The sequence below is a fragment of the Passer domesticus genome, chromosome 15 (assembly GCF_036417665.1).
Source record: "Passer domesticus isolate bPasDom1 chromosome 15, bPasDom1.hap1, whole genome shotgun sequence".
In the NCBI taxonomy this organism is placed as follows: Eukaryota; Metazoa; Chordata; class Aves; order Passeriformes; family Passeridae; genus Passer; species Passer domesticus.
In genome coordinates, this window is record NC_087488.1 from 4,105,870 (window position 1) to 4,131,445 (window position 25,576).

At 42.0% G+C, this 25,576-nt stretch overlaps 1 protein-coding gene across 13 annotated transcripts in view; it reads left to right on the forward strand.

The window, feature by feature from the left end:
• RBFOX1 (RNA binding fox-1 homolog 1) overlaps positions 1–25,576 on the forward strand; it is a 1,139,646-nt gene that overhangs the window by 251,397 nt on the left and 862,673 nt on the right. For all 13 annotated transcript variants that reach the window (XM_064390362.1, XM_064390361.1, XM_064390359.1 and 10 more), the window contains exon 3: positions 18,010–18,042. In XM_064390362.1, the coding sequence (XP_064246432.1) occupies positions 18,010–18,042 (33 nt within the window). The remainder of the gene's footprint in view (positions 1–18,009; positions 18,043–25,576) is intronic.

The window sequence follows — 25,576 nt, forward strand, 5'->3', positions numbered from 1 at the left end:
TCCTAGTATCCTTTCCAGTGGGGAAATTAAGGAAAATGTTTTAATTATTTTCAATTCTCTTTGCGCAGAAAAACAACTGTGGAGAAAAATGTGAATTGTTTCTCTGACAATTGGTTTTCTGTAGTGTACACAACAGTAAAAATAGCTTAATTGTGTAATACTTTCCAGGAAATACATCTTTCAAATCTCCTAGGTAGAGAGGGATGAGATTTTTTTTTTTTTTTTTTTACAAAAAAGCTGGAATTTGTATTAGGCTCTAAATACAGACAGAATTCCAATTGAATCAGTTTCTTGCAGAAGTTTTAGCCCACATTCCTCTCTAGAAAATTCTCGGTCACCAGAATGCAGAGGATGCCTCACCTCTTGTGCTGTCCCTTGGCATGTCTAGGGGTGACATTAATCTTGGCTCAAGTTTTCAGTATTGATTAAAGCCTAATTTTGCTCTAAGTGTGTCCCAGGTGCTTGGTCGTTCCTCTATTACCTGTGACTTGTTGTCTTTTGCACATTGTCAACAGTGAGTTTCCCTTTAGGGTGGAATGGGAAAGTCTGGAGCCTCAAAGATTCAGGGTAAAGACAAATTCAGGGCTAACACATAAATATTAGTTGAACGGCTGTGTAGAGGGCTCCCAACTTTGTTGCACAGATTGAACTCTGGATCAGTCACTCCAAACTGAACTTAGAATTACAACATACACTATTTACTTTTGATTTTGGACTTAGAAAAATGGACTTTGGAAATGGATTTTGGACCTTGGAAAAATGGACTCCTTGCTTTCTTCACATGGATTCAAGATATCTACAACTTTTTTATTTTTTTTTTTTTGAACTAGAGAACACAGTTCTCAAAAACTAAGGCTAGAGATGATAATTGATTGCCTTGAACAACCTCTTCAGCTTGACTGGAGCTCCTGCTAGTTTCTTGCTGGCTTTGATTTTAGCATCTCTGTCAGGGCTCTTACCAGACCTCTGAAGATCTGATGCTATTGTATGAAGACCTATTATAATAATTTATCTCCTGACTGTTACTGCAATTATCTAGGTTATAATTTAGAGTTCCACAGGAGGCTGGGGGCCATTAGGTTTGCAAAAAGAAATACCAGGTACAATTTCCCCTTGTTTTGTTTTTTTTTTTTTTTCTTCTGCAGCTGATTAGTTGCATTGCATTGAACCTTCAGAAATCTCAAACCTTCAGAGGCTGGCACAGAGTTTTTTCCTTTTTTCTCTACCCCTCTCATGATATAACTCTGCAAGTACTTTTCCAGTCACTATCCAGTGTGCCAAGGAACAAAGCCAGTGATATTGCAGGGAATGCTGAAAAATTGTTTGTGTATTCACAGCTGCCAGTTCAGATCTGAGAGATTCGCCTCTGACAAGTTAATATAAAGATTTAAAAAGGCTGGGGGGCCTCCATCATTGGAAAGAAATACTTTTACATTATTTCATTTATTATCAAGATGTTCCTGAGTCACAGGATAATTGGTGTGAAAAAAACAACTTGTCTGAAATAGCATTGTTTAGATTGGGATTTTTCTGTGTGTCTGAGGAGGCTTAGGGTTGCTATTCCACCCACTGTACCAGCATTTTATGCAACAAAAATACCTTTTTTTTTTTTATAGTTTTCTAGGGGAAATAATATGAGCAGTAGAACTGCTGAAATGTCAGCAAAGCCATGGTACCAGCACTCCTGGCACGGCAGAAGTTGCCTCATTCTGCAAAATGCAATTACCCCTGATGAACATTTTAGAGTAATATATGGAAAACATAGGTTTAAATATTTTTTTAAATTCCTTTAGGATTAGTAACTGGATGAAAGATCTTTGAGAATTAATCCAGATTTTCTAAGTCAGAACTCAAAAAGGCACATGAAGTGTTTGAATTGTTAACATGCAATAACTGCCTTTTCTTTAGAATGTATCCAAAGGAACAGATTCATTTAACTAATGACTGTGTTAATAATTACACTTGGAAATTTGATTGATTACAGAAAACAACCCCAGCAGGTTTGAGAAGGCTGAGGTTGGTGCAGGAGCTGGGCTGAGGGAGGAGAGGTTTGCAGAAAGCTCCGTTCTCCTTTCCGGGGAGGAAATCTGTCACTTTTTATGTCTTTCACAGCCCAAGTTCAAAACTTGACAGCAATAACCTTCCAGCTGTACCTACATGAATTGGATGTTATGGCTTCAATGAAAGACAATCTCGTGTGAGATTCTTTTGGTTACATTTCAAAGATTTATTCAAACTATATGAGGTTTTGTAAGAAAGAAGCATAAAAGATGATTTTTTCCAGGCCCTGGTTCAATAAAGCCCAGAGGCTTAAGCATGTCATTGTGAGCCTGTGACTGGACCTGTGCACAGAAATGAAATCTTAACATCATCTTTACAACAGGTTTATTCTTATGACTTGGCTAAAGAATGGCTTCAGAGAGGTAATTAGGGAGAGAGATTTTTTATGAGTTAAATGAAATCTCCTGCACAGAACTGGCATGAGATTCATGCAGGAGGTTTCTTTTGCCTGTCAATAATCTGTCCCCAAAATGTTACAGAAGAGGTAATTTAGGTAGGAGAATACTCTCCAAATTCTACAGTGTGTATTCTGTTTGTAAGCTCCATAATGAAGATTTTTCTCTCTCCATTAGTTGATATTTCCAGTTTCCCAAGGAGTTCTGCAGGATGTTAAGGGCAGAAAAGAGTCTTTGTCACATCATATGAAACAGATCACGAGCGTGAAGTCTCTGAACTAACCTTTCTTCAAACAGCATTACTGCAGGTCAGCAAAGTTCAAGGATTCTTCAGATCAATCTTTTTCTGTTCATGTGCAAGAGAAATTTAGGACAGAGCTTATTGTCGTGAATAAGAAATATTCTTGGAATCTAAGCTGCCAGAATCTCCAAAGTGCACACTGTAAACATTTCACTGCCTCAGTGACAGCTAAGTGAGGATGCCTTGCTCATTATCCATAAAGAATATGTGGCACAGATGAGCCCAGAATGTAAATTTCTAAGGAAATGGAGAAAATATAATTCATTTTTCATGCAGAAATGTGAGGTTTTTTTTCTTTTTCATGCTGAAAGGTTCATGGAAAATTAATTAGGAGAACTCTAACAAATATGTTGTGTTGGTAGTGCTGTAAAAATACTTTTCAACACCAAAGGAAATAAGGGAGGCTGCAATCATTGAGGTTAAATGGAAAATGGGAGGAGCTAATGGGCCCTCAATAGTAGCTGTTCATTATAGAATTTTTAAATAAATGCTAGAAATTAGCAGAAATGTAAAGAGGGAGATACAGCTTACTGCAGTGTGGTATGAAATGCAGTAACTGTGTTAAAATTCACCAGAGCTTCTGAAGATTTGTTAGCATTTTGCAACACGCTTTCTGAAGGGAGAGGAGATGGTTGCACTCAGTGCATCTTAGTGAGCACTGTCACAGTGAAATCTCTGTGTGCACTTACCAAAACTACAGCCATTCCAATGACACATTTAATTTTCCTGAGAGATGAGGCATTTGCTGCAGTGCAGAGAGAAACTTGTTTGTTTGCTGGCAGGTGAGCTGGGGCAGGCACGATTTAAGTGTCCCAAAACAACGAGAGGCTGGTGGGTATTTCTGGAGTCCTATCCATTATTTACAGTTACTAGGCTGCGAGGGTATTTGCAGCAATGTCACACTAACCTCCATGAATTCTTGATTGAGAAATAAAAAATTAACAATATGGACTGATGGGAACACTGGTGGATAGAGACAAGTGGTTTTAGAGCAAGCACGGTGCAGTGCTGGTAACACAAACGCACCCCCAACATCTCAGAGCAGCATTTAGTGCTGCAGAACTTCCACACAGCATTCCTCCCATGCCAGCCCTGCCCTTCACAGCTCCCCACACAGCTGGGACTGGAGAGGAGTTGGCTTTTCCTGCCATTTCTAGATTTGCTGGGTTGTCTGAACTTCCCTCAGCCATGGAAACGAGATTCAGAGCAGTGTTTGAGCTGCAATTTCCCTCTAGCAGGTAGTGTCACATTATCCTTTAGCAGCCTGAGGAGCTGCTGGGCCCCTGTGCCCCCTCCCCTTCTAGGCAGGGGTTGTTTCCCTGAGCCTGGCTGTGGGTTTGGGGGTCCTGAGGAAACCAGCAGAGCTGGGTCCTGCTGAGGTGACAAACAGCCTGCAGCCAGGGAAATCACAGGGCAGGTGACAGGCTCACTTTTTTAGCCTGTGGAATAATGGTGACGATTAGTCAGAAGTACAAAAGTGAAAAGCAGAACTCTTGTGTGGTTTGTTTCTTAGTAACAGCTGGAGCAGGAATTGCCTGTGATGCCAAGGCTTGTGCTGAGCATCACCAGCTTTTGGAACTGTTTGTCTTGGACTGGGGGGCTCAATCTGGGCTGCTCTCATACAGGGTTAATTTTTTGGCTGCTCCTGAAACATCACCTGTAAAATTCTCCCTCATTTAAAGCAGTCACCTGCCTCAGAACTAAAGAAATTTCAGCGTATAAAATGGAGCCAGGCTGTGTAGGCATGTGGCCCCTGTTGACAAAGTGACAAAATTATCCTTTGTCCCCTTAAAAAGGAAAAAAAGCCCAGAAGTTTCTCTCTTCAATTAGGTAAAAAGACATCTCATAGAACCTGGGGGACTTCACCTCAAACTTAAGGATAGCCAAATGGACAGAAGCCAAAAGTCCAGCCTAAGCAATTCACCAGGAAAACAAGAGAACAAAGAAACTAATGGCTTTTGTGAGGTGTTTTACCAGGAGCAAGAACCTCTTGCCCTGACTCAGTTTTTCTCTGTAAAGAGCTTTGTTATTTTGCCTTTTATTAAAACTTTTCTGTTTCCAACACTGCCACAGAAGCCATCCTGCTGATTTGATGCCATCTGAGGTGGCTGAGCTATCTCGGATGTGATATAAATGTCCAAGAGCTTGTAAGACCTGGCTCAAGGAGACCCTTCTATCAAGGCTGGAGTGGAACACATAAGTCCATACAGTGCAAAGAGCTGTGTGTTCCTGACCCTCTCTGCCTCTAATTTGGGGCATTGTGTGGGGCTTCAGGGATGCTTTTGTGTTCTTTTTATTTCCAAACAGCAACTTCCACTAAAATCTCCTTCAAGTGGAACTGAATTTACTTTTATTTTATATTGACATGATTTCTCTCTCCAGAATCTGGTTGTTAGTGGTTTTTTGCTGGTTTATCACCTTGAACTGATGGAGCCCTGCAATGTTGCCTTGGTCTAAGCAGAAGGACCTGGCTCAATCTTCATAAGCAGGAGAGTTTTCTTCTGCTTTGAAAAGGGTTTTCAACAAGACCTGGTTTAGCATTAGAGCCTTCTGATCAAGAGTGTTTAAAGGGTACAATGCAATTGGAAAGCATTTGCATGGACTTCTTAATTATTTTTAATCACCCACTGTACATAAATCCTGGAGTAGAGAGCTTAAAGAAAAGCTGATTTATTTTTGAATATTTTTGCACAGGGAAGATTCCAAAAGACAAAGCTATTTTTGCAGGACCCTTGAGGGACACCACTTGTTACTGCATTTTATTACATTGCTTAGATTTAAGTTCTGGAATGTGCAGACTATTATCTGCACACTACCCCGCTTTTCAACCACACCTTTAAAGTCAGAGGATCCTCTCCTGAAGAGAATAGGTGTTGCTTATTGCCACTTTCTGCTTCCCAATTTAAGGCTTTCAGTTGTGCCCATGTTTAAAGTATTTTACATAATTCATTGCACTATTTTCTTCCTGCCCTAGGAAATTATAAGCATCTCTTGCTGTGATCCTTCACTCCAAGGATTAAGACTCTTTTCATATTCATAAATGTGAGGAATTCTAATGAGTGGTGTGTCAGTGAGCTCTGGGTGATGGTCAGAAGGGGCAGGGGAACTCTGAGGGTGGCTCCTGCAGCACTGCTGGAGGTGCCACTCTGCTGAGGGAGGATTTCTAGGGGACATTTCAAATATCTTTGTCCAGCTCACAGGGATGAAGGTTTGCAGCATTAAACACAGCCAGGAGACAGGTATGAACCTACTAATGATGAGAAATCAGGAGTGAAGGATTTGAATAGCTTACATCTGCCTTTGAGACCGAGTGATCCATCTCTTATTTTGTATGCCTATCAGTACTGAATGAACAACAGCTGTAGCTTAGAAACAGATGAGACTTTCTCTTAGGAAATGCTTCCGATAAGGGCTTTTTACAGCTCTGTCACAGTTTAAATGGACTTTCAAGCTGTGCTGGTGTTAAGTTCCCTGTTTGGGGCCGGGCTGATGGAAGAATTGCTATCCATTTCCAGCTACAGCGACTGTCGTGTTGTCAGAAGTTCCATATTTTAAAATATGACTCAAAATTCTGAATAGTCTGACACATGGCACTTATGAAGCTAACTCTTAGGGCACTGTTGCCTTTTGTGTAATTCAGTTTGTAGTAATAGCTCCCAAATATAGTAAAATTCCTTTAAAGGAAGTACTTTAGATAAAACTTAACAATACTGACCACAAATCTTAAACTTCCCCACAGGTAAAGGGGCTGTGCATTGCTTTATGCTGGTGAAGTACCTCCCTGCTCTCATCCTGCTGATCTATTCCCTTTTTTAATGCTTTAAATGCATTGCTGCCATGAGGTTATTAAGAAGAAAGTGTTTATTTCAGTTTAGACATCAAACTACCCCAGTTCTGCTCCCTCCCAGTGGCGAGGCTGCTGCTTTCCCTGCTGACTGGAATCTTTGGGAATGGCGGTGCCTTCCTGCTGTGCAGTTTACCATGAGAATCTCACTCACACCAGGTTAACAGAGCTATAGATATGCACCCTCAGCTCTGAGTCCTCCCAGCAAAAAGATGGAAAAATACTTGATTATTTCTACCTCGGCGTAAGAGAGCAACTGAACTGGAGATACACTCAAGCTGTGAATGTCAGGGATAAATAGGCAGCTTACAAATGGCATTGAAAACTGTCTATGCTGCTGAGAGGGAAAAAGATTTGGTTTCTTATTGTTCTGCTGGCTTTGGGTTGATTTTTAAAAAGAGAAAAGTGGCGTGTTTTGATGAGGATGATACAGAGCGATGGCTTTGCAAAGTGCAGCTCTTCTCTTCAAACGTTTGCCTTTTAGGCTGAATTTCTTAGGCTGGGCTGCTTGGTTTTGCTCAGCTGGTGCAGTGACAGCCAGGAGCAGCTCTGTCCTCGTGCAGCACGGGCCAGTGGCATTAATGTGTCAACATCTGTTCGCTACAGCAGAGGTACCACGACCTTGCTGTATCATCATTAATTTCCCCAAAACAAACCAGCCAGAACTAGTGCTGGTAGAAACAATTTGGAGAACATCAGCACACAGTCGAACTTGTTTAGTCTTTGGCATTGATGGAGGGGTTGCTGCTTTTGTGACCAAAACTTGTCAGGACCATGAAGGCAGGGCCTTGCTTTGCCCAGGGGTATTGCCACATTTCTCTTCACAGAGAAAAAGCAAGGCACAGTTCTTCCCAGGAATATTTCTGGGATTCACATTCTCTGAACATCAGAGAAAGGGAAAACACAATTCTTACCACTTGCTGTGCCTGAGTTGTGCCAAAGCAGAATGCAATATGGAGATTGTTTACCCACAGTGAGGATGTTTTGTTCCCTTGGCCTACCAGGTCCAAGTGTGTGTGTGTGTGTGTGACTGTCACGGGACAGTCACGGGAGAATCAGAGATGAGAGCAGTTCTGGGCAGTTGTGAGCAAGGGTGAGTGCAAGGCAGATTCAGTTTAGATGCAATGTATACAGTATAGTGTAATCAAGTAATTAATTAGCCTTCTGATGATAGAGTCAGATGCATCATTCACTCTCCCTCACCTGTGTCGGAGTCGCCCCCTTTGATACAGGGGCTGTGGGCATGCTGGTCCCAGCAGGAGACTCATCCCTGGGAAAGGTGGGAATGAGCATCCCAACCTGAGAGAGCTGGGCTGATTTCACAGGCTGCATTTTAATCAGAAGGTATGGGAATGCTGGCAGAGAGCTCCTTCGTTTCTGTGCCTCACGGCCCTGAGCACAGATGGAGAGATGATGGAGGAGGAATGTGTGCCCCTGGGATATGGGAGCTGGTGTTTGTACCTGGCCAGGCCTTCAGCCCCTGGCAGCTGGGGATAACAGAGCCCTGCCTGTGCCACTGCAGGACCTGGGCCACACTTTGTGTGTGGTCCCATTGCTGTCCCTCACAGACACCCCTGAGAACCTGGAGTATGTGATGGTGCAGCTGCTGCACCCAGGGGGACCTTGTGTCTTAAAAGGATTTATTTGGGAGGGGATCTCTGCTGCTCAGAGCAGGTGGCAGGGCTGAGAGGCCACTGTTGCCCATGGCTGGTGGCCCTGGGGGTGGCTGCTGGGGGCTGAAACACCCTGGGCCACCACACTGGCCAGTCTCGCTGCCCAGCTCCTGCCAGAGCTGCTCCTCACACCTCTGGGACTCTGAGCTGCCCTGGGGATGAGGGGCAGAGATGCATTTAAGCTCCTTCCCAGAAGAAGTTTAAATGAAGGTAAATTGTTCCTTAGCCTTGGGTTTGGCAACAGTTTAAATTTAAGGCAGTTACAAAGGTATAATTGAATTGCTTTGTCCCACAAGCTCTAATGATGGCAAATCAGATATACTTGTATAAAAATGAATTATTTATTAAGACAAATGAACAGACAAAAGATAACAGATGGAAGATCTTAATCAGAATTATTTCCTATACTGCATAAAATTAAAAAAGTATAGTTGATTAGAACATCATAACAAAGTCCATGATATCAAGGTGCTTATATTAAAGCTGTCAAAATAAATGGTATGGATTAGGAATTGAATGTAACTTACCACCAAAATAATGATAATGCACAGATTCCCTCACTTAACCCCAGGGTAGTAACCATAGAGCAGGCATTCCTACCCATGGGAGAAACTCCACACGTTTCCAGGAAAACACATGGAAGACTTCTACTTTGTGAAAGTTTGGTGTTACTTCTGTGGTTGTAAAGTGGATGGAAATCCAGATTGTCAGATGTCCCTTCAGACCAAGATGTTTACTGGCACTTGGGAGACGCCAGCCCAGTGCTAACCCCATGGCACCAAAATAACTCCCTGGGAGACATCTTGTCCTGGGATCCCTTTATCTGGGATAACTCAAATTTTTGTTATGCTTAACAAAGAACAGATGAGATTTTATGGGGGGTAGGATGTCCTGCCACACCTGTTGATGGTAGTGGCTGCTGGCAGCATCACCTTCCTGTTGATGCCTTAGGATTTAGCTTTTATATTTTTCAGCTCCTGTACTGCTTCAGTGTATAACTCTAAAACTACATAGCCTGTCAGACACTGTTCTCCCATTCTATTCTGACAAAACAATTCCTCTCTAGGCCTGAAACTCAAGGACACCTCATGGTCTCAAGGCCCCAGAAGGTATAAACAAAAGTTTGTCATGGGGGAGCAAACTGGAGGTAAATTGCTTTATTACCTGAAGCTGTAATTGGAGGATTATGTGTAAATGGACCAAAATTATAGTTGTGTGAAAAACTCGTGCCCATCATCCATCCTGGGTGCAGCCTCTGGGAGGCTCCTGACTGCCCAAGGTGTATCTGTTGGATACACCTTTAATAAATACCTGCTTTTATTCTCTTAATCTTGTCTAGCCCCTGTTCCAGGTGGCCACTCCATGACCTGGGCAGAGCTGGGAGCTGTCCCAGCCCTGGCAGTGCCAGTACCCACTCCTGTCCCCAGCAGAGGCAATGAGCCCCCGAGGGTGCAGGGTGTCCCCTGGCATGTCCCCTGCTCAGCATCCCCAGGGCAGCAGCCCACATTCATTCCAGGGCTGGAATTTGGCAGAAGTGAGGGCAGCTGGGAGCTGCCAGGGCGCTGCTAATGGAGTTCCTGGGTGGAGTTCATCCCCTCCGACCTGGTGTTTGGGAGGCTGATGGTGTGTGCACGCCTGGCTGCTGCACGGGGGGCAGCGGGATGCAATTTTCGGGGCTAATGATTGTGCTGACCTGGTGTCCTCACCCAGCTGCTTTCTATTACTGCCGCTGAACTGGGACAGGAGAGGCTCAGGGGACTGCCTTTCTGTAATGAGCTGGCTGTGCAATTACAGCACTTACTGCAGGACACCGGCTAAAGCTGCCTCGTTTTTGCTTCATCATCTATTTTTGTATTATTCTGGCATAATGTGGGCATTCCGAAAAATGTGAGTTTATTGCTCCTGGGTGAAATGGATAGTGCTAATAGCGCTGCTGAGTGTGGTGAGGGAATTGTTTCATTGCTGCCTTTTCACTCTGTCCTCTTGCCTTACAAAATTATTGACACATGAAAAAGAAAAAATCAGCAGAGATATTTTTGTTTATATTTATATTCAATTTGTTTGGTTTTTTTTGTTTGTTTGTTTGTATGTGTGGGTTTTTTTCTTGCTAAATTAAGAAGGAAGCATTAATGTCATTTTTTAACAGAATCCATAGAAAAGCTGTAGTGGCTCAACAGTTTACTTGAAAATGCTTTGTTTACCTTGAATTTCAGATTTAGTTTATTGCAGTTGCAATCTGGATCATGAATTTCTACCATCTAATAAGCGTGAAATCCTACTTTTGCTGACTTCTAGAAATTGCCAAGATTATCATAGGCAGCAGTGCATGTGGATATTTTGCTAAAGGTATGGATAAAGTAGGTTTAAGTTACTTTTAAGAAGACAGCAAACAAAGAACATACATTTTATTGCACACAAAATCTGTGTAATTTTTTGTGGTTCACTTATTGTGTATTGATGTTTTCTCTCATTACCTCATTATAAGAGTAAGAGATTTATTCCCAATATTAAAGAGGAGCCATTTGGAAAGTTTTGTGCAGGTCAGGTTGCTTTGTAAAAATGAGTTCAAATTTCAAAGAGAAAACCATGTTGTTTTCCATCTGCTTTGTACCAGACACACAAATATACAAATCTTTCATGAAAATCATTGTATAAGTTAGATAGAACAAGTGTTTCAGGAATTGTTCTCCTTTTATTTATTTATTTTAGAGTTTATTTGGTTCCACTACAGAAATTTTTAAAAGATGATATTATAACTCGGACTTCATACATTAAGTGAACTATCCATGATAACTACTCCACATTTTGCAGACTGATTTATAGAGCAAATTTAAATTAAAGATCTTAAAAGGCCAATATTAATTGAGCATCACAAATACTACTAGGATGTAGTTAAGAGCAGATATATTTTTCACCAGCTGCTGAAGTCATTGCCTGTAGACTTACTGAGTTAACAGAAATTTGGAGTAACCTAATGCTGTTATCCATAGCAGTAAATAAACTGAGCAAAATTTAATTAAAGATACATATCTATGAAATATGAGTCTTGATTCCCCCTGTTCTCCCTTCAGCATATTCCATTCATGTATGCCTTTAATAGATTGGATTTTTTTACTGGGCACTCATGTGTAAGAGCCATAGGTTGTTATGTTTAGCCTTGTGGAAGCCCCAGGGAGCTGATCCTGCAGGATATCCCAGGAATTTCTCACTTGTGCTTTCAGGAGCAAGTACTGAAGGGCAGCATTTTACCCTCACAGCTTCTGTGGGGCCCAGGACTTTGCATAAAAAAAATAAATCCTGGCTTTTTAAAATGTAGGTGTTCATTTTCAAGTTCCAGGCAAAACTCCATCTGAGAGTTTTCTTTTTGAGAAAGTCTCAGCTTGGCCATCTTGTTTATATTGTGAAGAGAGGAGTTGCTATAAATAAACCTCTTAAATCCTTCACAGACAGTTTTAAAAAAAATATCCAGGGTGTCAATCAAGAAAAATAATTCTAGTTTAGAACTTTATTTGAGCATCAGTCAGAACAAGGGTAAGAACACAAATGAAAAAGCCCAGCCTTGATGGATTAACATTTTTGGGTCAAGTCCCACCTTTCTGATGCTCAGGAGCTTTGGTGACCATTAAGAATTAGTTTTATAAAGGGTCACGTGGGCCTTCTAGGTAGTCTTAGGTGGGAGTGGGGATGTAGAATTTCATTTTGCTTCACTTTCCAGAACCGTTTTTAGAAATCAAGGAGGGGGTGAATAAAAACTGATGAATTACCAGGAACTGCTTTAGCAAGAAGGTGATCTCTCTTGCATGCATATTTTTCTATGCTTTTGATAGAGAGATTTAAATACATTTAAAGAACAATTTAGATTTATTGCTATATTTATCATGATTGCTTCACTAAATTTGGCAAGATGCATTAGAATTCCATGTTTCAAAGGCACAGTGCTTTAGGAAGTGAAATATTACAATATGGTTTGGCTTATTTTTCTAATTTTGTCAACACTAAAAGTGCCAGACAGTACATTGCAATACTCCCAAAGGCTTGTTGGTTGGTTTGGTTTTATCTTTTTTCTTTGTGCTGTTCCCCTGCTGTTGTTTATCACAGTGGAGCAGTGAGATTACAGGTAATTGTTCACATCACGGAGTCAGAGCTAGTGAAGAACACTCAGCACAGGACTGGTTTCTTTGCAGCCTGTCTTGGTTTGAAAAGACAGGTGTCTGCTAAGGAAGGCAGGAGCCTCCCCTGAAATGGAAAGTGTAAACCCCCTCCCTATGAATTATTATAATTTTGAAATTAAGGGGCTCTCAGACAAAGATATGGGAGTAGAAATAACAGCTCTTTATTAGAGAATAAAATAAAAATAAAATAAAGATGCAGTAATACAAAACAGCACTGACACAGTCAGAGCAGGAGCTGACCCCCTGTGGGTCAGGGTGGTGGCACAGTCCCATCCCATGGGGGCTCAGCCCTCCTGCAGTGCCAGCTGTGCTTCTGCTGCAGCAGGGATCCTGCACAAGGGGGGAGTTTTCCTCTGCAGCTTCAGGGCTGCTGGAGATGGGCCTGGTCATCCTCTGGGAATGCAGGGCAGGGGAACGCTGCTCCTCTGGGAATGCAGGGCAGGAGAAAGCTGCTCCTCTGGGAATGCAGGGCAGGAGAAAGCTGCTCCTCTGGGAATGCAGGGCAGGAGAAAGCTGCTCCTCTGGGAATGCAGTGGGCAAAGGCTGCTGGGGTGCTCCGGGCTCAGATTGTATCCAGGTAGGAATGCTTGGCTCCTGCCCTGGGCAGGGCATCTCCCCATGGGATGCTGGAATTTGATCAGCCCTGCAGGGACACTCAGTGGCCATGAACAGCAGAGATCTCCTGGAGGGAGGATTGGCTGTGGGAGAGAGAAAGAAAACTGCCCCATGAACAGAAGTGCCTCACCTCTGACATATGGCAATAGAACACACCCCCAAACCACATCTTACAAGCCAGGACACTGCCATAAAACAGCTCCAGCAGCTCAGGTTCTGCTCAGTGGCCTGGACTGGGAGCCACAATCAGAAATCTGCTCTGAACCCTGAGGAGCCAGGCTGGCTGCTCCAGGCAGACAAAAACTGGGAAAAGCCAGTGGGCAATCAGTATCCCATCCCTCCCAACCCACAGCTGGATTCCCAATTTAATAAAAGGTTGCAGCACACTGATTATCAAATTGTGATTTTTTTTAATAATGCCTGATCTCAGTGAGACAAACTTTAAAGGCAGAATTTCACATTTGTTCAGATAAATGCCAGCACATCCAGTGCAAATCCTGCTGAGCTCCCTTGCAGGGTGTTACTGCAGCAGTTTCAAGAGTGGTTAAGCAGTGGAGGTGTTGGTCTCCAGGACTATCTATCAGATATTTTTTGTCTAAAAAAAAATAATTTTAATTCTGTCTTGACATTAAAAATTCCAATTCCATTAATACTATTTCTGGGTTACTATTTCTAGGTTTATATATTTTCTACATGCTTAAAATCCTCTGTGCCTGTTATTCCAAACAAGTTTCTAAAGTTCAAATTGCCAAAGATATTTTCTTTAGTTTATTTTAAATGTTTATTTGCAGCATGGTTTTTGCTAGTCCTGGCCTCATTTTTTTCAATACTTTCTCTCATTCCGTGGGAACCCGGGAAGAGGAAAAGATATTAAAGATAAAAACAGATTGGTTTTATTTTTTTAAATGTATAGGATTTAGATTGATGTGGGAAAGTGAAAAAAAATTTAAATGTCTTTTCTATAAAAATTAGTGACAGAAAAATGGCTTCACACTGGTGTGGGTGAGATGGGACAGTTCAGTGAAATTATCACTCACCTTCAGGCACAGGATAGTGGAAAATCCTGGCTCAAAACATGTACCTTGCAATTTTTTCCTGTTTTTTTTTTTTCTTTGAACTTTGACACAGGGAATTTCTTGTACGTTTAGTACAAAATTGATACTAAATGAGCTGTCCAGCCTCATGTTTGAGGAGCTTTCTTTGTTTAAGACAGTTTCCTTTATTCTTTTTGGTAAGGTGCTGTCTTGAGATATGTAACAAATAGCAGCTGTTGGCTTCCTGGTTTAGAATGGCAAATATTGTCCTTTGCTTGTTCTGGGGAGAGAGAGACTATGCATACACCCCAAGACAAGACCTTTCTAAATGCTAAAAGCAGTAAACACAGTTTAAAAGACTCTTTTTGCAGTGTTATTACCATGTCTATGTTTTTGTCAGTATTTGCAGGATTCCTCATGCAGAATGGGAAGTTCTGCATCGAGCACAAGTTCCAGGAACAGCAAAAAAGCAATTTTTAAAGATGTTTTCTATGTGATGTCTAGCTTGTAGCACAAGAAGAATAAATTGCATTTTGCTTGGGAAAGTGACATAAACCCAGGGTTTTGTTATGTCACAGAGGGATTAGAGAGAGAGAGACAAGGATCCCTCACCTGAGCCATAATTCCTCCTGGTGGAATTGCTGTGGTTTCAACTAGGGCATCAAATGCCACGGCGGGAGCAGCAGGAGAGAGAAAATGATGATCCCTCACAGGACTCGTGGGGCAGAGCAGTGGATTATTGCAGAAGGGCATCAGCAAAGGGAAACGAGGTGAGCTGATGATGGCACACCTTGTCTGCAGCCCAGCTCTCCTCTCTGCTCCTCCCTGGGCTCTGCCCATTCCCCATTCCCACCTTCTGCAGTAATTAGCTTATCATGGACACATCACTCCAGGTGCCTCCTGACCCAGGATTGCCTGGGCTGGGGGTGGATACATTGGCTTTGTGTCTCGGGTGGCTTGGCTGCAGATCTTAGCCCTGCCTAAGGAGCCTGAGAGCTGGTAGTGCCTTCTCAGAGGATTTAATTGAGTGATCACACTGTGACACACAGACACTTCCTCGAAAGCCTCAGCAAAGGCTGGCTTGGACTGCAGTTCTTTGTCATACCCATTACACTGCTCCCGTGTCTTCATTCACTGCTCCTCAAACATGACAGCAGATACAGCTGCTGGGCTAGAAATTACAAGTTTCAGGAACAGGGGGGTAGGACTGAGGGGGAGGAAGAAATCAGTCATACAGATAGAATGATAATTCACTGTGTTAAGACACATAAATAAAAATCACTGTTAAAACTTTTAGATAATTGTCAGGTCTTCACAGACTAACAATAGCCCATTAATTTAATGAGTGTTGTTTGACCCATCATATTAAATGAATGTGTTTTACTCTTTATTAATTCAACATCAGCTTGAGGAATGCCATTATTTTAAGTAGAAACACTCCATCTTTGTCTCCATTGGTGTAGTGGTGAGTGTGCTATCAAAGATCACAATCCCTCTGGCGTGAGGATCACTTTGCAGAGTTCCCAGAATAGCTCGGGGTATGTTCCTGTCCCTGTGTCCAGCCTGGGTGCAGATGTTCTCTCAGCTGTGTAGCTCTGGCTGCTGCAGTGTTTCAGCAGGGTGACTCTGCTGTGACAGCCTGGCACCCTGACCTGCTGTACCAGGGTCAGCTGCTGCTGCTCTGCTGGACAGAAAGCTCCTCTCTTTGCAGTGTCACTGTGTTATTCGTCACTTTGTTTGATAATTTTTCATTAGTATGCTTGGCCTAAGAATGTGCTAATGGAATTTGATAAAAATGTAAAGCTGGGAGGAATTGCTAACACAGAGTGTGTTATCCAGGAAGAGATGGATGGGCTTGCAGACTGAAATAAAAGTGAATTAATGTTAGTAATACTGAGGAAAAGGTCATGCTTCTAAGAACTAACTGGAATTCAACTGCTGAGCAGGGATTTATCAGACAATAACTTGGAGAAGAAAGATAGGGACATAATATGTCCAGTGGTCCAGCTGACCACTGGGTGACTGTAAAGCACCAGGAAGGTACAAAAATATAAAATAGAAATACAGTCTTTGGACTGAATTATTAAAGGTGAATTATTAAAACAGAAGGGTAATTGCCTTGCAAGGCATTAGTGAGTCCTGGCTGGAATAGTCACATTGTTCAGCTCTATTCACTTTTCTTGCACAGCTGATAGGGGGAGAAGATAGGCACCTTTGACAGAGGGTTTAGAGCAGGATTTATGGCAGATTCAGGAAGCTCCACTCCAGATTCTGGTGGTTTAAGACAGGTTTTTGGTGTATCCTCTACAATATGTACTTTTAGTCATTTGCCTCCAAGAAAGATGTAATTAAATTGATATAAGTGGAGTGTAACTCTATGAGTCTATTAGTAGAAAGAACTTTTTGTGAGTGGATGCTACCAGAGTGAACTAGAGGAATGCCAGGAGGGAATGGATGGGTGGCTTTTTGTATGGTTTATTTTGGAAAGGAAAAATAACTGCTATCCCCAAAAAATATTGATGAAGAGGATTAACAACAATAACAAAAAAGGCAATAGGTTGTTTGTAACTAAATAGAATTTAAATAAGGTCAGTTCTGCTCGTGTGAGAGAAATTCTTGAACAGCTTCAAAAATCCCATTAGTGACAAAGATCCACATTTCAAATAGACCTGAACCTGAGTTTGAATCAGGTTAAATTAAATAACTGTTTGTGATTGCAGGTGCCGTGTTGTGTTGTGACAGGAGTTCATTTCCATTCCTAAATTCCTTTGGAATAAGTTTTTGATGAATCCACAGATGTCTTCCATTGAACAGCAGCTCTGCACACAAATTGTCTCCTTTGCTGTGCAGGCTGAGCTCTGTTCAATAAACTGTGCTCTCCTCCACCTTCCCTCAGCCAGGGTCATGGCTGGGCACTCCTCCTCCTGCTCCTGGGAGCTTGGGAGAACTGGGGATGTCCTTTAGAAGTGATGATTAACACCAGTATAAAGGAAGATCTATTCTCCTGCAGACAGAATTATAGCTAGGTGTCAGTCTGGAATTTGTGAGGAGACTATTAAGGGCTTTTCAACCTAGTACAGTGGTGACAATATTGTGACATAAAGTTCTAACAAAGATTTTTGTCTTACAAAGTGGTTAAACAGCCTTCAGAGTCTAATATGAGCTTATTAACTTCGTGTCTCTTGTTTGACCTATGGCAGTGTATATGTGTCTTAAAATGTTTCAGTTCCTTTAATATAAATGATGTATTTCTCTCTATTGCCAGCAGTGGGTTTTGTGCAGTTTTTCACAGCAGTTGACTTTGTATCTCCCTGGTGTTGGACACTGACCTCAACTGAGCTCAGTGTAACCCTTGAGTGGCAGTGAACTCATTGATTTTTGTGCTTCAGGGCAACTTTGGCTGCTGGAGGTCAGCTCTGGAGCTCCCAGGTGGCCAAACCCTGGGCACCTGTGCCCAGCAGGCTGTCCCTAGTGAGAAGGATCTGGCAAAACTTCCTTTGTCCCACTCCACATGGAAGGTGGCCTTCAGACTGTGTTGCTTCTACCACTGCGGAACTGAACACTTTTCAGGGTGTATCCTGGGAATTGTGTCTGGCTTGGAAAGCTTATGGTTGCATTGCTCATTATCCACAAATTAAAAATTAGTAAAAATAGAAACATATTTTCCCAGTTCTCTTTTGGTATATTTCCTGGATTTTTACCCAATATTCCTAAATTTTACTGTTTTAATATATGCCTGGTTTTGCCTTCTGAAGTGCATAAGAGATGAAGAGTCTCAGTGTGAAAGACAGTTCTCTTTCAGTTCTGTTCCCTCAAGCCATCAGACCCAATTGATGTCAGTTACCTCAAAAGCCAATTAATCCCACTCCTGTTTTGCTGGATCAATACTAATGCATTTTTCCTGTAATTTTCAGGTTTTGACATCGCTGGATGCCAGCAAAGCTGAGGTAGGAAATTCTATCTTATACTGGTGGAATGTTAATAGCTCTCTGTGTTTCTGATAGAGGAGCCAGCTTGCTTACAATTTTGGGGTGAAAGTTTAAATTACTTCAGGATGGCATTTGTGCTCCTTGTAGTGCTTAACGAGCCAATCTTTGGAAATCTGGTCATGGTATAACAATATTTAAGCTCACAAAGCTCTTCTAGGAAAGTTTTGCCATTGTGCATGTCTTTCTGAAGGTTTCCATGGCATCAAAACCACACAATTCAGAGGCTTGTTCAGTGTTTTATTTCCCACCCCCAGAAGGTGCAAGCTGACCTTGCCCTGCGCCCTTCCCGTTTTCTCCTTTTCTCCTCAGCCAAGCAGGCTTGTGCCTGCTGCAGAGGTGGTTCTGGGGCTTGGCACGTGTTCTGTCCCCCTCCACACCTGCTTTGCCTCTTTCTTCTCGTGCCACATGCCAAGAGCTGCTGGAACAGACTGGAGCGTGGAAGAGCAGCTGGATTTTGTGCCAAGCTGAGTTCTCCTTGAATTCTGGAGTGCCGTCGTCAGTGTTGTGCGTTAGGTTCTTGACATTGCAGTGGGTTAGCTCGATCCTCTTGGACTCACATTTATTTTGTCAGCTTTCCTCTTGATGTGTGAGTATTTCTGAGTGGTCTGGAGGTGTTCTTAGAGGTGAAAATATCCTGATTATTGGAGTATGTTTGGAATAACCGACTGCTAAAGCAGAAGTGGCAGTCCTTTGTGAGCACAAACATGTTTGAATGCCTCTCCTGAACAGTGCTCCTGAACAAGTCACTGCACTTGTAATGACTGGCAGATATTTTAATTTGGTGCACAGTGCCTGAGTCATTTATTTGTAACGTCAATTGGAAGCTCAGAGTGTTCCTCTGTGAAACCCTTCTCGGACTCACAGTAGGGAATTCGTGGTGTGCTCCAAAGCTAATGTTTAACTGTGACAAAATGTGTCGGTGACTCTAACTGCTGGATAAATTTTTAATATGAACCTTTGGTAAATTAAATTGCATTATTAAAGAGGATAGATAAACCGTGCTAGTTACTTTAAAGAACATGAGTTCACTTGCAGACTGCAAAAGAATGAGATCATTCATTTTTATTTAGATTGAGACTGTAATATCAGCATTCAATTTAGCTGGTCTGATTCAATTGCATACTTGGCTTGTCTCAGGGAGTTTCAGGAGTAGGATTTGTATCTGTTTTTTCACTGTTGCACTGTTCAAATGTTTGGTGCTGTTCTATCAGGAGCCCACGAATAGTAATTTTCAGTTTCTTGTTTTGTAATGGGATTTTGGGGCTGAGATTTTTCACTGCATGGGTACTATTGACTCTGCTGCCTTCTATGCAGTCTGTTTTCTTATTTATTTGTCAAATGTTCTCATGTACGTTTTTTTCTTGTGTGTGTAAAATTCTGGGAATATTGCAAGTTTCTGTGTTGGCCAGTTAAATTGCTCTGTTTGTTAGTGCTCCATTGATTCCAAAACCTTGAGTTAACACATCTGGCTGTTTTTTAAGAGCTCACCAGCTGAGGTTTGTGGCCCAGCCTGTGGGCCTGCTGACTTTGTAGGCACAGATCTGTGTGTGAGGTTATGGTTGGGTGCTGTTTCTCCCATTCATGAAAGTGCTCAGAAGGATTGCCAAACTTCCCCAATATAGGGCAAATCTTAATTGGAGGTAAAGGGTAATTAACTATTTTCCTTAATCAGGGCATTAATGTTGTTGGGAAATATCTGGCTGAGTGGAGTAACTCACATAAAATAGCAAATAAAAAGGTAACAGGCATGCAGAACTGTTTGATGGATTTTCAGCTTGAGGGAAACGGTTCCTTTGTCGTAATGGCAAGCTTCTCAAAATTTCTTCCTGGAAGCCACACGGGCACAGCACCACAATTCTGGTGGGGTTTGGAGGCCTTACATAACTGTGGGGATGAGAGGACACAGAGGACATTTCCCCAGCTTTGAGAATAGTGGCCCTGAGTTTTGCCTAATTTGATTTGATTTGATTTGATTTTGCTTTATCTTTGGGTCTTCATGAACAGTTCTGAGAAAGCTACAACCCCAAATCCCCTTGTTCTGGCTCACCTTTGTGTCAGGTCTTGTCTCATTAGAGCTCCTCCATTGTTTGCTGTTGGAGTGCTTGTGTGGAAGCTCTCTGCTTTTGAATAAATAAGCACTTAGGTTTGTTTTCTAAAATCTTTTATCAGAGCCTCTACTTGGTTACTCTTGAACTGTTGATCTGAGTAGTCTTGAAATTTGTTTATTCCTTTTTCTTTGTTCTTAGGTGACACTGCTGTGTTCCCTTACTAAATTTTGTATGAAGTCTGGATGAAAACTTAGTGTGTTTGTGCAGCTCCTGAATGTTTTAGGAAGATACAAACCAGCTGGGTTTTGTTCTAAATGCTGGTTGCCACATAGCACCACAGAGATGAGAACATCTAGAGGAAGCTGTCAAGTGATCCCAGGACCTTCCTTCCATCATTTAACACAAAGGGACAACAAATAGTGGCAGAGTCAAAGCTGTAGGCAGCAAAGCCTTCCAAAAATAATTGCCAAATCTGCCCACACCATGTCTGTTAGGGTCATAGTCTTGTAAATATGCAAGTTAGAGGCATCTTAAAAAGGAGTAACTTATGCATAGGGAGTCAAACACAAAGATTTTATCACAGCCTACCCTGGTTTCTTGTTCAAACCCATAACAGATTCTGTTAATACTATTACAAAATGGGCCTGAGATCAGTCTCAAATAAAGCTATACACTATAGCAATTCCCATAACACACAGTAAGATAAGTTTTCATGTAATTTGCTGGAACAAGAGTTTGAGGAATACATTTTTTCCATTTTGTTAACTTTATCTATTACAGGTATATGGCATCTAGTCCTTTTATTGTTTTCTGTATGTACATTTTTCCCCGTGAAAAGATATCTCATTCAGCAAACTATTTGACTTTCCAGAGTGCTCTTCCTTCTAATTAGCAGTGAGAATAAATGATCTTTATGTTAGGCAAAGCATAATTTCTTTTCCTTTTTCTGAAACAAATGGTGTTACCAAAATAGAACAGAGAAAGCTTGTTGTGATTCCTCTTTTCCTCTGCAATATTTGAATAAATGATACAGTGAAGTTCAAGGCCTTCTTGTGAGAAGTGAGAGGTCATGCCTGATTGAAATACAAGTTCAGCATAACTGTGTGTTAACTCTCTGCCTGCTTTAATGGGAGGAATGTCAAGGCAGCCTATTTTTTACTCTCATAAAGAAAAGGGTGCCAATATGTCTCAATAAAATGGAATCAAAATCAGCTCAAAGCCCAAGGAGGTTGTTAAATCACAGTTTACAGGAAACCTCAGAATAATAAGGAGAATATGGCTCTAATGATAACAGAAGTGTGTCTGATTTATCCAGTGATCCATCAGGTCCTTGATGACCAGGAAATGTCACTGTTAAGCCCCCTTATCTCTGATGTGGCAGGAACAGGTCAGGCCTGGGGAGCAGAGTGTTCAGAAAGGGCCAGCACATGGATTCCCTTCTTCCACCATCTGCTGCTTCCTGGGTGGAGAGAGGAGAATCCACTGGCAGGACAGACAATTTCACTCGTTTTTGATTTGTACAATGTGTATGAAAACCCTGTCTGTGTGCAGGAAATGTGTTTGCATGAGCAATATGAGTGATGCATGTGCAAGGTGTCCATGGCAGATAGGCCTGAAAGCCACCATGGATCATGGTGTGAGGGAGCTGGGGGTGCTCCCCTGGAGAAAAGGAGACTCAGGGGTGCCCTCATCACTCTGCACAGCCCCTGAAAGGTGCCTGTGCTCAGCTGGGGCTGGGCTCTGTCATCAGGCAGCAGTGACACAACCAGAGCACACAGCCTCCAGCTGCACCAAGGGAAATACAGGTTGGGTATTAGGAAGAAGTTTTTTACAGAAAGGTGATAAAGTTCTGGAATGTTCTGCCTGGGCAGGTGGTGCAGTCACCATCCCTGGGTGTGTTTAACAAAGCCTGGATGTGGCACTGGGTGTCAGGGTTGAGTTGAGGCGTTGGGCTGGGCTGGACTCAATGATCTTGAAGGTCTCTTCCAACCCAGGGGTTCTGTGATTCTGTGAAGGGTTTGTGCTGGCTCATATTATTGTCTGCTTGTCTTGCATGGCTCCTGGGGACCCCCGACCCATCAGGCTGTGCTGCACACTCTGCCCAGTGTCTGACACACTCTGGAGGTGATGCAGAACAAGAGAAATGAAGGAATCTTGTGGTGAGGCAGCAGCAGAGCTGGGGTCTCACGGCCAGCAGGACCATACCTGCTGCTGTTGCCTGCTCCTGATGCCAAGGTGAACTAATTCCTTTTGGAAAAGGAGTCAGTGAGACGTGTGTGTAAACAGATAGCAGAGCCTGCTCAGGAGATATGCCTCTACCAATATTGTCCTACGGTGACTGCTTTGATGCTTTGCAATGTGCTCTGTTCCTGCTAGACTTATAATTCTTTCTGCTAGCTCATGAGGAATTTTTAAATCCTGTTGGCTGTCTGATTGATTTCTATGGGAAAACTATGATATCAGTGGGAACTTTATCTGGGGAGAGATGACTGCTTGGTTGGATGCTGTCAGGGTAAATTGCAGGTGCTGTATTAAAACCCCACGGCAGATAAAAACATGTCATTCAGCCTCCCTCCCCTCCCTGCCCTACTTTATTCTCCCCAGCACACTTAACATGCAAGGACCTCGTGTGCCATCACTGCAGGGGATGTGTGTGCTCAGGACAGGAGACATTTCCATTTCTATTTTCAGGTTGTTTTTCAGGATGAGTGAGTGGATTACAGCTTCTCCCTGTTCTGGTGCATCAATACTTTGCATCAGCCACAGCTTTTGCTTGAAACTGTGCATTGTTAATCTTACCCAGCTCTGTATTCCCTCTTCCCTCCAAGTGGATTGAGGCATAGAGTGATCAATCATGATGACTAATAAAGAATTTGCTATTAGTAGTTTTAAAAGTTCCTATCTTTAGGATCCTTAGCAAGAAAATACTTGCTTTTAAAGAAAACTACATATCTAGAGGAGTATAGCATAAAGCTTTCCTTATAGTCATAATTTTGATTATTTTGAGTGTTTAAAATCTCTGCAGCTTGTAGTGGGACTTCAGAATTTATCAAAAGGATAATTATTGCAGTAAGATTGTAATTTTTGCTTGGTCTGTTCACTTTAGATTTGGCTAAATCAAGCTGTCACAAATTGTGTATAAATAGGTACCAGTACTTTTTCTTAAAAAGGTAACAGCAATTGTGCCATAATTCTGCATAATATAATTAAGAATATTTATAATTGTAAAGTGTAAAATCAAGACTTATAAATTAAAATTATTTTTAATTTTCAAGCTTTTAGAACTGAACAGTTGTGACTGTGCAGAAGTCGAGATTTTGATGTTGTGACTTCAGTTATTTCCACTAAAAAGTATTTTTCAATCATGCAAGCTGATTAAGGGTCTGAGCTCCCAGTGAAAGGTGTCCCTGGGTAACTCAGTGTCCCATATAAATCCTGCTGAGCACCTTCTGTGTCTTCAGATCCCCAATAAACCCTTGATTGGCAGTGATGGGAGCTCCCAGCTGGAGCAATTATCCTGACAAGTTAATATGGACATTGCAGACGTGGCAGGAAGGAAATTCATGGCAGTGTGTGCCTGGAGGGTGACCCTCGGATGTGCCTGGGGTGCAGCCCCCCCTGAACACACCAAATACCTGCCTTCATCAGGATTGGATGGATTCCCCTCCAATTTTATTACCAAAGGCAGAATCCTGACTTCCTTTTGTAGTTTTGAGCTACAACCACATTAGCTACATATAGATGTAAAAGGACTACACAAAATGGATGGAGAAGAATTATACAAAGTTTTCATCCATTTTTAACTTGAGCATGAGTTTCTAGGATTGTGTTCCTTCCCTCTGAAATCCTGTGCAGTAATTTTAAGCTGTGCAGTGTGAGAGACAGTCTTGCTGTAGCTGCTACTGTAAAACCTAATTTGCTGCATAAAATATGAGAGCTATAGTGAAATATGAGCCTGGAGAGCAACTCTTTTGATCTTGAGTAGTCAAAAGGTTGGCATGTATAATGGTATGAAAATAAATGATGTCAAAACTGTAGGATAATTTATGGTTTGGGGACTACTTTACTCATGGAAGCAGAAGCTTCTACCACTGAAAAGCAAGTAGTTCAACAAAAGATAATGAATGGAAATTACAAACTTTCATAATGCCCCTGATAGAATGAATTGTGCAATACATCAGTTTAAACACAACCAGTTGTCTAATTTACTGGTTATATATTATTAAATAGAGCATTTATAATACATATATGATTGGAACTTAAACCTTCATTTTGTGTTTCTTTAAATAAGTACTAGGCTTTAATTGTCATCCAGTTTGGCAAGGATAAATTACCTTTACTCAGGTCAAGTGACAAAAGCTTGGGTCTTGTAGGCTTTTAAAAAGGTGCTTTGTGAGGTGTCCCAGCACAGCCTGAAGAGTGCCCAGGTGTGTCATGGTGCTCCAGGGAGAGGGATCACAAAGCAAGGGCAGAATATTTGTTGACTGCAATCTTTATGGCTATGATACCATGCAGGCTCTTATGTGTGCCTCTGGTGGCTGAGACTCTGCTGCCTACACAGGCTTTAGACTTGGGATTTTTTTAAAAATATATGTATGAAAAATCTCCATGGACTAATTCAGTTACCTCCATTTGCTTCATTCAAAGTTTCACAACCTTCCCCAATAAAGTGTCTATGTCTGTAAACAGTCTTTTAACTGGTTTTGGGAGTTTGGTTGCTTGGGTTTGGTTTGGTTTGGTTTTGTAGTTAGTTTGGTTTGGTTTTTTTAGATTTTTTTCCTGTTTGTTCATTTTGTTTGGGTTTTTTTTGTTTGTTTGTTTTACTTATTTGTTTGTTTTGATTTTGTTTTTTGGGCTTTGTTTTTGTTGGTTGGTTTTTTTGAGCCTCTATCTTTCGTTTTGTCTGCTTTGTGAAGTTTCCACAGGCTTCTCTTTTGTCCTTCTCTCACCCAAAGGCTGCCCAGTCCCTTTGGTTGTGGCTCCAAGGCTGTTCACAGACAGGGGGGACCCAAGGCTGGCGTTGTGTTGGGTGTCACTGCACTTTGCAGAGTGAGCTCCTGCAGGGGAATTGTTGTACCCAGAGCTCCCCAGCCTGATGTGGCTGTTTGGATTCAGCCACCGAGCCTGAAACTGGAATTCACCCCAAGGATCTAAAGATTGCATCCCCACCAGCAACCTCCCCATTCTGCCCAAATCTGTTTGGACAGGACTCCTAGGAGGCTTCTGAAGAAAATGAGATTTAATAATGACAGCAGTGAGCCATCCTGCATGCCTTTTCTGTGGGTGTGGATATAAACACACACATTTCATGGACATGTGTCTCCAGAATGTGTTTCAGTAAAGTGCATCAGGAATTTGATGGTGACAGAAGTGAATATAAGCTTGTCTCACTAAAGGGTTGGTATTGACTTGAAAGTGCACTTTGTTTATTGATTCTGTTTCTT